This window comes from Puntigrus tetrazona, chromosome 24 (genome assembly GCF_018831695.1).
Source record: "Puntigrus tetrazona isolate hp1 chromosome 24, ASM1883169v1, whole genome shotgun sequence".
In the NCBI taxonomy this organism is placed as follows: domain Eukaryota; kingdom Metazoa; phylum Chordata; class Actinopteri; order Cypriniformes; family Cyprinidae; genus Puntigrus; species Puntigrus tetrazona.
Window position 1 is genome coordinate 16856213 of NC_056722.1, and position 14319 is coordinate 16870531.

General features: G+C 36.5%; 1 protein-coding gene across 1 annotated transcript; it reads right to left on the bottom strand.

The window, feature by feature from the left end:
* Nucleotides 1–1448: 1448 nt before the first annotated feature.
* On the bottom strand, nt 1449–13443 carry tnfrsf11a (tumor necrosis factor receptor superfamily, member 11a, NFKB activator). Its single transcript, XM_043227013.1, is given in 11 exon segments — nt 1449–2550; nt 2553–2612; nt 5472–6177; nt 7009–7058; nt 7151–7255; nt 7341–7417; nt 7909–7993; nt 8954–9100; nt 9213–9338; nt 9612–9684; nt 13043–13443. Coding segments are annotated over 11 exon segments (1728 nt in total). The 5' UTR covers nt 13118–13443; the 3' UTR covers nt 1449–2326.
* Nucleotides 13444–14319: the final 876 nt, after the last annotated feature.

Genomic DNA, 14319 nt, shown 5'->3' on the forward strand with positions numbered 1-14319 from the left:
GTAACGTATGAGGATCACTGATATCTCAACAGTGACCAAGGGAATATGAAATGATCCATCGCTCTTTTTCAGTGGTCTTCCCCCAGATTCTCAAATCTCTACAGATAAGAACACTGTCATATCCAATTAGTCAATGTGGAATCAGTGGATGCTTGATTAATAAAACAATATATATATATATATATATATATATATATATATATATATATATATATATATATATATATATATATATATATATATATATATATATACATATATATATATATATATATATATATATATATATATATATATATACATTATATATTTAAATATTATTAAATAAATGCTATTATTTTGACCTGTATTCTTCAAAAAAAAAAAAGCATCACAGTTTAAATATTAAATAAATATTTCTTGAGCACCAAATCGGGATACTACAATGATTTCTGAAGGATCAAGTTAAATGAATAAATAAATCTGACCAATCCCTTCATTTGTAAAGTTTATTTTAAAGTTATAATTGTAATTATTTTATTTGTTATATTTATTTATTAAACATCTTAATATCATATCATAATATCATAATGTCTGACTTAAATAAATGTGTAAAATATGTATTAATAGTTACAATTATTATTATATATAATGTTTATATATAGTTACACTACTGCTGCTACTATTAATTATAATAGCTTTTCAGAGTGTTTTTCACCAATAATAATCCATTTAAGCTTTTCAATTGCTTTTCTGATGAGTTAATCAGTGGTAAAAATATTACTTCTGAAAGACGAACAACATAATAAAAATAAATAAATGATGAAATATCTTAATGAACACGTTTCTAACCACCCAAACATATACCCATACCTAAATTAATGAATTCGCATGTATTTACATAAGTGTCTTTCCAGACATATTTATTATAAACATTACAAATTGCAAATTTCTCTAATATTGGGTAGAAAAATATTTTTCAAATAATATTTATAACGATGGCACATAAATTAAACTCTGTTAAAACGTCGTGCTTACAACTGTTCTCTCCGCGTGCCGTTATATTTAATGCAATCGTTATTTTAGCAAAGGTAAACGACTAACAGCAGCGTCCCACAAGATGGCGCCACACTTCAACAGTCGTTGCTAGTCACGAGTCACCAAACGCGCCAGAGGCCTCTGTAAGCAGAACCACATCAAAACCAGTCATAACTTCCTGTTTTGGCAGACAGAACCCAACAACACTTCTCGGTGTTTGTTTCTGCTGCCATCCCAGACTCATGATTATTCCAATCACAGCTAAACATCCAGCAGCCTTCGGCGGAGCTCTCACCTCACGCGGCTCCTGAGTATATGTTTGCGTTGAGCGCGCGACAGCTGCTAGCCATTCGCCGCTATTTATAAAGGCTTTCTGTCAACATCGGTTTTGCTCGAATACAGCGGTTTTACCGCGCATGTGGTTAGTGATGCACAAACAATAAACACTGCTTATCTCTAAACCAAATACCTTTCTCATACATCATTTAAGGGAAAGAAATTGTTTCATACAAACAAGCTTTATTTACAGTAAATGGGTGGAGAAAAATCACTACTAGTCATGGGAACATCGATTTTCAATCACTGTATATATATATATATATATATATATATATATATATATATATATATATATATATATATATATATATATAAAATAAAGCTCGTGATTACGTTCTGCTCCAGTCAGACTGACTTGTCGGGCACAAAATCATCATGATAAATAAACAACAAGAAAATGAACAATGAACGCGTTTTTTAAAAAATATAGACACCACAAATCAACAATCGTCGCATCTCATTCCGCGTACGCTAACTTTTAACCGTCGTCCAAAAATGGTTTTTCGACACAAGGTTCGATGCGCTTGCTCAGGTTTCAGAAGGCCGAGAGAAAGGGACGACGAAAAACGCCGAGCTTTTTCGCTGTGGTGGATGTGTTTGTGCTTTGCCTGGCTGCGTTTTCGTCGTCTTTGGCCTGAGTTTGGCTTCTTGTCGCACCGAGCCGCTCTTTATTTGGCTCCTCAACATAGAAATTGTCTGAAAATGAGACATTCCGCGTTAATGTTCTTGACTTTTACTGTAACCGGATCTATCAGAGCGAGATCCTCTCGAAGCCGACGGACAAAAACTGACGAGAAGCACCTAATTTATATGATATAAATACATAGGTCAACAAATGCATAGCATTTTTCATGAAATAGCACTCTAGTTGCTATACAAGGCTGTCGTAGGCCTATTATCAATCGATAGTTGTCATTTGAAAAGAAGGCAAAGTCAATTCCAGTCAAGTAAAAGAAATGTTTGCAGCGTTTTATTTCTGCCAGGACCAGTCGTTGGTCATTTCCTGCACGGGCAGGTGTTTCTCCAGGTGTCCGTTCCTGCTCTTGGCCTGCGGTGTCGTGGTTATGTTAGACTTTGGCTCGCTTTGAAAACTGTCTTCGTTGGATTCTTCCTGAACCGGGCAGCTGAAGGGTTCATCTGTTCCTCCGCCGCTTCCCAGCGACGTTTGACTGACGTACACCACGATGACTTCCCGCTGAAGTTCATCACCTGCCCGCTGGAGATAAAAGTAGTGTTGTTGTTTCCTGTCACCTGACCTGACGAAAATAAACATCGCATCAGAACCACTGTTAGAGGAAGGTGGCAGAAATAGCACACTATATTTCCGTTAACCATATATTCATTCCTTTCCTGGAGACTTATTAAAGGAACACGCTGCATTTTTTGGAAAATAGGCTCATTCTCCAACTCCAGCAGGTGCGGTGATATCACGCAGCGCCTGAAAACAGCCAGACCCTCTCGTCCTGCGCAGGGAGCGTGAATTGGTACGGCTGCGATCTTTCTCGATTATTACGCCGGAATGAGAGCATAGTTGCTACTCGTAGAAGACTGGAAAACCGCAACTTTTCATTTTCCATCGGGTTTAGTACACAATGTTACTACAGAAGAGTCAAGTTTTAAGTAGGAAAAATATCGAAACTCTTCGGTCATTTTTAAACGTGACGCTTGTGGTCTAATCGGATTCAATGATCTATGCTTAGCTATGCTAAACAAAAACTCTACTTTTTAACACTGGAGGAGTTGGAGAGTGAGCCTAGTTCCAAAAAAAAGTGGAGTGTTCCTTTAACATCAGTGTTATTTTAGTATCCTTTATTTCAAAATTTACTTTTGTGTAATATGTTTATATAGTATTTTTTTTAATTACGTTTTAGTTTTCAGTTATTTAATTTTGGGCCCATTTTCATTATAGTAATTTAGTTTAGTGTTTTTGACAGTTTTGTTTTTCTTAAATTTTTGTTAGGTTATATTTTTATTTTATGTTATTTTAATAATTTTATATTTTCTGTTTTCATTTACATTAGTTGTTTTTCACTTTATTATATATTATTTTATTATTATTATTATTATTTATTATTATTTTATTATATATGTCTCCACAAGGATAGGAATACCAGTAAATGTTGACCGTGTGAGGACATTTTTTAGGTCCCCATGAGGAAACAAGCTTATAAAACACACAGGATTTAATTTTTAGAAAATCTAAAATTGACAATAGTTTCCTAAGGGGTAGGTTTAGGTGTAGGACAATAATAGTATAAAAATATGGAAAGTCCCCATAAAGCATGGACACCTAATGTGTGTGCGAGAGTGAGCGAGTATAACGTAATATATGGTTTTAGTCTTAGTTAATAACAACCCTGGAAGACTAACGCTAACATTTAAGGGCTAAACATTATGCTTATTAATGACGTTTAGTGGTTCACATACTAAGACTACCTTAAAAACCTTATACTAATAATGCCACGTCAGCACTGAATTGCAGTTTTTGTGTCGACCCCTCTTGAGCAACAAAAAGGCTTCCTTCCACTTAAAAAAATCAGCATGAGCAGATTGTATGGTTCCTATTTTTCTCCGAATATACACACAGACTATCAATGACTCATGTTTCACACATCTTTTAGTCATTTTGCCGCTGGTCCATAAAGGACCCTACACCCACTCTTTGCGGTGGCCGCCTGCCATATTTTCACAAACACGACTTACTGGAATGCACATGACCTGAATGTGCTTGTTCTAATTATTACAACAAGACATGACACTTTATTTTAGTCTTCAGGTTACTGTGTATTTACATTTACAAGATATTACTGAAGAACACTAAGGAACTGCATATAAAATATTGTGTAAGTGCTCTGCGGAGAGGGAATTAATAGCAAGACGAGGGGATACGAGTAACACAGACACTGTTAAATAATGTGTTAATGAAGTGTAAGGATTTGTGTTGGCAATGCATATGATTATAAATGATCAAAATAATAATATTTTAAACAATATACACTACTGTTCAAAACTTTGAGTACTCTTATAAGAAGTCTGTTTTAGTAATACTATGAAATATGAATGTCATTTCAAACAACAATTAGCTTGAAATACATTTTTTCATATGCAATTTATTCATGTGATAGCAAAGCTGAATTTTCAACAGCATTGCTCCAGTCTTCAGAAATGTTTGCTCAAAAAAACCTCTATATTTATTAGAATTATTATTATTATTGAAAACAAATATGCTGCTGAAAATATCTTATGAGCGGAAAGTACAAAAGAAAATTTATTTAAAATACATCATTTTAATATCTTTCCTGACTTTTTGATAAATTCAATGCATCCTTGCACATATATATATATATATATATATATATAGGTTATATTAGATTATATAGTAATTATTATTAATATATATGCAGAGGACACAAGATACATATATACGCTAACAAAAACACAAAATAGGTTAGGTACAAAAACAGCTGAAAAAAAAGCAGGTTAGGAGTGTTGAGAGTATTTCTTTGTGAAGTTTATCCCCTTCCCTCCTCTCCCCTCTTCCCAATAATAATAATAATAATAATAATAATAATAATGAAACTATTTGCCCATAGACTTTGAATATTATATAGTAATTTATTAATATATTATTAATTAGTAATAATTATTAACTATAAGTAATAACTACAACTAAACTATTAGTATAGACAAAATCACGTTTTATACGTTTTATATGTATTTTAGCACTTTTAAAAATTTACACAAGTGACCCATCAGTGTTGAAGCATATATATATATATATATATATATATATATATATATATATATATATATATATATATATTGTCAGAAAACCATAGCAACACATCAGCTGATACAACTGTGTGCTACTAATTTATCTCCTCCGCATTTTTGACCCGCTATTACTGAGGTTGCTGATCATTTCCCATCTTTCATCATATCATGCTGTATTTGTTTGGTAACAGAATCGCACGATAGTGCCTGTAAATCAGACACATTTGCCAAAGAACTGATTCACTTGCACGGCACTATGATGCAATAGCTCCAAATACCTGAGATGCGCAGACAGCTTTTCATTCGTCGTGTCACTATTTTCGCGTGTGTTATCGTCTTACCAGATGTGAGAGCCGATTCTGAGCATTGGTTCTGGAAGTCGGCGTCGGGGTCAGACAGCTTGTGGTCATCGCTGTGGATCAGCGAAAGGCCCTGGTCATTAGCGCTGACCGACGAGAGAGGAGGAACGGTGGTGGAGTCTATGCTGCAGCAGCAAGGTTCGTTCTGTCTGTGCAGGCCTTCCACCGGACCTCTGTCCCCTTGGACGCCTCTCATCTCTGACATGGCTTCTTTTCCCGCAGGGCTGCTGTAGTCCAGATTGAGTTCCTGGGAGCACTGCAGATCCAGCAGGACGTCCGACGAGCAGCTCTCACACAGCAGAGGCTCTTTCAGGCCGACGACCTGCGCGTTTTCTCCGATGGCGTCTCCCGGCCTGCAGGAGCTGCATGTGGCCGAACCCGTGGCCACCAGCTGACTGCAGTCCTCATTCTCTCCGACCTCGATGGGCTCCTTCATGGAAAGCGCACAGCTGCAGGAGCTCCCGGACAGAGGAGACGCAGAGCTACCGCCGGAGTCCTCGCTGGAGCTGCCCGACGAGGTTTCGTCTCGGTCCTGGTCTTGTTCTTGGTCCGTGCAAGTCGACGTTTCATCGAGAATGGTTAACTGGGTGCTGGGACACGTGATCAGGGACTCTGGGGGGGTTCGTTCTTGGCAAATCAGAGGGAGGGTTTGTGGACCGTTACCACCGTGGTATGAAGTCAGAGTTTCCTAAAATAAAAGTAAAATTAGTATGGGTTCAAATATTTTTTGGGGTCACTGTATCTCCGGAGCTCTGGTGATTTCTACAGTAACACAAAAACGATACAATGTCCAATCTGACTCAGAAAAGATTCTGATTTTAGTAATGTAATAAATTCTTTACAACCCTTAAAATACGCATTTTAGAAATCAGGTATGTATGGAGGACCACAGGCGCCAAAAATACTTTTTATAAAATTATATACGGACATATATTAGTGCCAAAAATATAAAATACATATTTTTCTACATAGACATAAATATATACACCATTAATGAACCACTGCAGCAATAAAAATGTATCATCTTTGACTTTTTAATTTAATATTTAATTTTTAATATCTTTCTTCATCTGAATGTTTATGCAAGTAAAAAGTAGTTATTTGTTAGAAATAAATGTTGATGTATTATATACTGTATATAATATAAAAAATATATTTCTAGAAATTTCATACAATGCTAAGCCGAAATAACATTTCTCATCAGTATTAAAAAAAATATATACTTTGTGTCATTAGTTTTAACATACAATTATGTTACAAATACAAATATAACAAATACACTTTTGGCTGATACCAATAACAAATGTATGAAAGTAATTAGTAATCATTACAATTTTATGATAAGAGACTATAACAATAAAAAGAAAAACAGAGGAACAATATTGTTGGAATCACTTTTAGAGTTTTTTTCTCCAGCTTGTGTGCTTAAAATAAAAGACAATGGTACTTCTGTGTTTGCTTAAAATAAACTGAAGGTTATAGTCCGTTGTTGTGGATGCTCTTCCTTATTCTTCCTTACCTGTTGGTTTCTACTTCCTTTCAGGTTTTGGACGCAGGTGCGTAGATTTACTGTGGTGTCAGAAAATAAGCTTTAATCAACAACATAGACGAGAATCTACCACAAACTGTAGTAAACAAACATAACCCTGAACTAAATTTACCTGAGAGGAAGTTCAGCTTATCCTTGCAGCAAAACAAGAAGAGAACAACCAGTGATACCACGATGATAACCGAGAGGATGGCAACCACCACCCAGGGTGTCATAACTGAGGACGAGGAGGAGGTTTATTCATCACACCGCTCTATGAAGGTGAACTCAATTCAACAGATACAAAAAGTGAATTAACCTACCAGGAGAATTGACTCCACAGATCACGTCTGATTTAGAGGTTCCTGGCTGCTTCTCGGTCTTGCCGATAGCTTTACAACTGAAAGACAGTTAGAAATATCAGTACAGTGAATATGACTAGGAAATATTGTACGCTGGAACTGGAAGTGACATATAGACATTAGACATATAGAGGGCAGCCCAATCAAAAGAGCACGGTCTGGTCACTTTTGGTTTGATCAGTTCCAATTTTCTCTTCTAAGAAGAACCGCCCGCAAATACAAAGAGCAAAAAGAAAAGGGGCTCTTTCTAGGGGAAGTGGTGGAGAAATTAATCATAATACCACAGTGCGGTAAGACTGCGGGGGCTTTAAAAAATGACCAGGCATGCCTGAGACCTTCCCCAGACAAACAACGCCTGTGAGAATGAGAGCTGTGACTTTGCAAATGAGCCCAGTTAAAGAACAGTTGTGTGTGTGTGTGTGTGTGTGTGTGTGTGTGACTCAGAGGGCAGAAATGTTTGTGGCACACACTCCCAGCTGTTGTTAAATCTATGGAGTTGTTATTGTATTGAGTTTTTGGGCATACTCACTCTGTCCATTTCTTGCAGGCTTCTGTTGACAGGGTATCTGAGAAATATCCAGGCTGACAAGACGAACAAGAAGCTCTACCCATCCCTGCAAAGAAGAGAGCGATAAAGAATCATAGACTTACAATATAAATAGACAAGTAGAACACATTTATAGGAATTTATCCTAAACAATCATTTTAATTTCATTCATTTTCCTTCTCATTTTCTCTTTTTAGATATATTTTTAGACCTATCTATTGTTTTCTTTATCTATCTATCTATCTATCTATCTATCTATCTATCTATCTATCTATCTATCTATCTATCTATCTATCTATCTATCTATCTATCTATCCATCCATCCATCCATCCATCCATCCATCCATCCATTCATCTATCTATCTATCCATCCATCCATCTATCCATCCATCCAACTATCTATCTATCTATCTATCTATCCATCCTTCTAACTATCTATCTATCCATCCATCCAACTATCTATCTATCTATCGATCGATCGATCGATCTATCCATCCATCCAACTATCTATCTATCGATCGATCGATCTATATATCTATCTATCTATCAATCTATCTATCTATCTATCCATCTATCTATCTATCTATCCATCCTTCTATCTATCTATCCAGGCCTTGTGATGCTTTTAAATTTTAATTATAGTGTAAATGGCAAGATGCTAAAGATAAATTGTAAACTACAGCGTGTCCAGATCCATTTCTGTGATCTGTATTATAATGTTCCTTTCCATTTGGCACTAAATCTAGTGCTCAAAACCACAGAGCTGGAACAGCCACTGATTTACTGCACTCTCAATTACGGGTACACTTCATTTATCTATAAGGCATATGATTAATGTCTCCCACTTTAAACTTTTGACTAAACTTATAAAAGCGATAGTTCACCCTAAAATGAAAATTCCGTCATCATCTACTGACCTTCATGTTAATCACGTCACGAACTATTCCTTTATCAATAGTTCGCCCCACAGTAAGTTTTTTAAGAAGTGTTTCATCGTCACATCTGTAGAGTCACCACAAGCTCTTACCGTCCAATTCGACTCCTTCTCCTGCAGGACATTTTTTGATAGCCTCACAGTATTCACAGTTGATCTGAGAGCAGTGGAAACCCTGCTTGCACCGACACGGTTCGAGCGCTACAGGGTTGTGAGGACGAGTTCTGTTAAATCCTTTACCTGTAGAGAACGATTAATGCGATCGTGGCTCGATCAATCAATTGTGGAGGTTGAAAGAATTCGTTTGAGAAATTGCACCGAAGCCACTGAAAAAACTGCAAGTGACACTGACCTTCATCGCAGTAATTCTGAGGAATACATTTCATTTCACTGTTCCAGTCTGGCTGGTACTGTTCAGGGCCACAATCACGGCACGTTGTGCTCGAACCGTCATCGCAATGGGTGAAAACGTATTTCCCTGCATTGAAATGAATAAATGTGTTTAGGTCAGTGAATCCGTATTGCAAAATATGTATAGTAGAAGTCAATGTAGGTTATAGTTTGTGTGGGTGTGCGTAGGCCTCTTCCTTTTTCTTATCCTTCTGCTTTTCGAATGGGAAAAAAATGCATTTTTAGACCTGATCTTATTTTTCCCAGACAGGCCTCACTCACACACCATAAAAATGAATGAATGGATTGTTTTATAGTGTCTTCTACGTGGTATAATTAACTAGTCTGTATTGCTGCTCACCTGGTTCACATTTTCTGCAACATTCCCCGTTGTGCCTATATTCATTTTGTTGGCAGCTTTTGGCCAGTCCTGTCTGAAATGAAGAGTTAAAACAACGGTTAAACAAACATAGTGCCTCTCATGATGAAAATGCTTGTGATCAAACTACAGTAACATGTCACTATCAACAGAAAGAAAGACTCTGTACTAATGGAAAACAAACTTCAGCTTGTTAATAACGGCACGTTATAAAGCCATGTTTATAATGATCTTTAACCAATGGGAGCCATGTTTGACCAGTGTTTGACATTTTGGACATGGATTATTTTACTTGAAAAAGGCACGCCAGTTGCTTATTTTGTAATGCAATGGCATTCAGGCATATTTGAGTATGGCTAAAGCGTTCAAATATTTTTTGGGGTCACTGTATCTCCAGACCTCTGGTGATTTCTACAGTAACACAAAAACTATACAATGTTTGGACCGTTTGAACATTTGCTCTGGTCGGAATGAGAATCTTAAAGGAATAAGGATCATTTGAGTGGTTAAAGCATCGGGGAATGAGAGAGTGGGGGAGTATGTGTATGGCGGGGGGATATTGCCCAACTCGCAAGAAGAAAAGAAGCAAGAAGAAAAGCAAAAAAAAAAAAACACCACCCACATCCCTCCAGATACCACAAAAGCATTCCACGGTTTAACAGCAGAGCAGAATTAAATGCAATCCTTTAATTCAGTGCAAATCTGAGAAAATTCAGCCGTCACTTATGTAAAAGACAATAAAAAAAGAAAATAGTGCCAAGCTCGGCATACTGGGCTCTCGTGGAGGTGAAGAGGACATGGCTCTTCGACTGTTAAAATAAATAGAAATAGTGCTCAAATTCAACTGTTCTGCACAGCACAGTGAAAAAATAAATTGCTTTTAAATGAGCATCACGGGTCTTAGTATTCTGTTTTATAGCCAACATATACTTTTAAATGATAGAAATGTAAGAGAAATATTGATTATAGGGACTACAGAAGACAATCCGTGAAATATGAAAGCTCTCTTTATATCTCTTAAGCAAATGCAAAAATGAAAAAAAAAAGAGGAAGTGAAAATTTTCCTGTTTAGGTTTCCTGGGATTGATCATGGATCAATGGATATATCAATCATCTCAGGAAAATCCATGGGTATCATGGAAATTCATGGGGAAATATTATTTGCTTATCATATTTGTTAATGACAACAAGCTTTGTCTAAACAAGGGACTAGTTCACTTCACAAAAAACAAACAAACAAAAAAAAACCATTAATCAGGAAGAAAACCCAATTTATTTAAATTAAACTAGTTGTATCCTATCCCTTGATTTATATACATACATACATACATACATACATATATATATATATATATATATATATATATATATATATATATATATATATATATATATATATATATATTATTGTGAGAGTGAAACTCTGAATTTTGAGTGAAAAAAGTGAGAATTTTTTAAGAATTGTTTATATGTAATTCTATTATATATACTCCTACTACAGTGTCTAAATGTGAATAAAAAAGAAATAAATTACATTAAAAATAATCTCCTCTTTATGTCCATTAAGACCTTAAACAGTTGAAGTTGCAATTCAGGGGGTTTTCTACTGCTGCTGAAGAACCTTAAGACCTTTTGATGGACGCATGTGAAAAAACACAGGAAACCCAAAGGAATGTCCAGAGTTCATTTCTGATCCTCTGCATTTAAACGTAAGGGTATACTCAGGCAACACAACATATTTTCATTGACTAAATATATAAGATCATGGTCAGTGACGCCCTGAAAAATTATATGTTAGAAGCTATGCACCGGACACAGAGAAATCTTTTCTCACAGGAGCTCGCCACATATAGCAGAAGCACTCAGATAACATAACTCAGGCCTAATGACTCAGTTCAGTCATGTGCATTGCCTTGCATTTATTCTGTTTAATAGATGCAAAAAGATAGCAAAGCTGCGTTACTGTATAAAAGAATTAATATAGTTAATGGAATCATTAGTGAACAAATCATTTGTCGATAATCTGAAGAAAATGCCCCTCAGTATCAAAGGTCGAAAGAGGCAAGCACTGTTTCCAGAAATATTAAGTTTCCAGATACACTGACATTTTCTGCCTGGCCGGCACATGTTCAGACCTGCATGTGATGCAACAGAAAACATGTTAAAACTTTCGACCTGATAAAACATTACATAACTCAGAAAACCCGAGTGAATGAAAATATGAATGAAAATAGACTGTGACAAAAAATTTTTTTGGCTAATTTCGCATACAGGTTGTAATAGACATTGTCAAATTCCAATATTAGGGGTTTTTCCTGAAATGTCTGCATGGAACAAAACATGTTTTTGAGAGTTTTGGAGTTGGAGGTTTTACTCCATTCCTGGGAATGTAATGATAATTTACATTTGGTGAGTATCAGATTTACATTTGGTGGACAGATCTAATGATTTGTTATTAAAAAGAAGAGGAAGGGAAAAAAAGTGCACACTTAAGGTTAAAACCATCATGAACAAAGCATAATCCCAGAGCACATCCACATGGAGTTCCCCTCAAATTGAGCAACAATTCAGAATCCAGGGAAAAGTTCAGAATTCAGGGAATAGTCTGGCAGGGAAGGAAAGAGCGGGGAAGTGTCTCAAAACTTTGTGAGCGGCCAAAATAGAGAGCACTTTCGGTCAAAAATGCATGTTTACGTATGTCTTTTCAATTTTGAGCCGCAGATTTAATTACTGACTTGACATCCAACTACTAGCGGTTCTTTTGAACAGTTCATTTTGATGAACCGGTTCAGAAAAGATTAATCAATTCTCTTGTCATCGCGTCATTATTTGGTCTTTACTGCAATTATTGCGTAACAGTTTAGTTTGTTGCACCCATAAATAATCTTACATTTAATAACATCAAACAATGATAAAATGAATCACTTGACCTGTTCATTACAATCAACTTGTTGAGTGTTGACAAAATACAGTGAAAAAGCTTTACTTTTTAACATTCCGCCATTCAACTATTACTTACTTTTCTCCCTACCAGTCAAATCGTCAATTCACTAATCATATATTGCTTTAATGCTCTTAATTTAACGAAGCTTCAAAAAAGATGTTTAAGTTGTTGACACAAGAGCCAGATCGATTCAGTCAGATCGAACGAAGCGATCGGACCGGTTTTTAAGATTCACTGCAAAGGTCCGACTCAAAAGAACGAGTCGTTCGCGATTCGCACACACAGCCCGTCCTCGCAACAAAGCGCTGAAATAAATAGACGGGAATAAGCCATTCTGGCCAAAAAGTGTGCAAAATAATAATTCCCAACGATATTAAATTCCCGCTTTGCCTGTTACAATTTCGTTCGATTCCAAAACAAAGTTTGAAGCGTTGCATTTATTTGCAAAGAGCATAGCAAGCGAACTTACCTGCGTGTACAGAGCGAGAACGAAGTGTGTGATCCATCCTTGAAATATCCAACTAGCTGAAAAATTCACTCTCATCTTTCTAAACTTAAAACGAGGACTCGGTGATCTCAGCGTCGGTGCTGTGGTATCGTCCAGTGAGGTTCAGCAGCAGACGTCCCGCGCGCTCCGGGATGAAGGGATGAAGCTCCAGACTGCTGTAGTTCACTGGCAGAGAGCATATCCCATGATCTTCAATCACCCACGCCTCGACTGCGGCTTTCCCTGTGTTTCCACCGTCTCGCAGTCATGTAGAAGCTCAGTTTCTCGCACGCTCCTCCCATTTCTCGTAATCAAAGCAGTCCGCGTATAAACCGGGTGTCGTTCATATAAGCAGACAATCAGTGTCAGTCTCTGTAGTTCAGGTCTGCAGCGGTGTAGGTCCTCCGAGACACGCCAAGCGCATGCGTCGCGTTGGTTTATGATTGCAGCCAAAGTGCAGGAAAATATTTAGCGCTTTTAAGTTGTGAGATGCCTCAATAACAGTAGCTTTGCTGGTGTTGACCTGCTGAAATATCGCATTTCACAATGACATTAACTTACCCGTTTCTTGATTCGTGATCGTGTGAAGAGAGCTGCGAGATACAAAATTCACGTTTTTTTTAATTTTAGGATATAAACTTGCAGGAACGCAAGATGAGTTTATATGTAAGTTGCATTGAGATGACTCATCCTGCACTACACGGATTTTCGTCCAATCAAATAGCTACTAGGTTGTTTATGGTTGCTATGCCGCCTGGAGTGTGACTAAATACTTGAAATGCTTCAGACAAGCAAAATAAATAACTTATTAATAAAATAGTTATAACATCCGATTGGATGAGCCTTCTCTGAAATATCACAGTTTAGCAAAGCAGTATCTGTCCAGTTTTTTAACATAAGATCGAATTTTTGAACTTGAATGCGCAAGGCTATTATTGTCAGCCATTTCCGTTTTGATTTCAGAAAGCGTTGCAAATTGGCGTTTATGATATTTATTACTGTGCAAATACCGTTTACTGTGACAAAACCCACATTTTGAGCATTAAATAGGCTGTTTTGCAGGCCTATACTTAATATCACCAATTATTTCCATTAATTTCAGCGGATAAACCTTAATTTCTCCTACAAAATGAAAAGAAAATGTGCACAAATTGGTTTTGTGGTCCTGGGACTGACGCAGCTTTCAGAAAAATAGCATAAAGTTAAACGCCGATAAAAATATTGTGGTCTCTGTGAACAGAAGGTCATTCTATGTAATG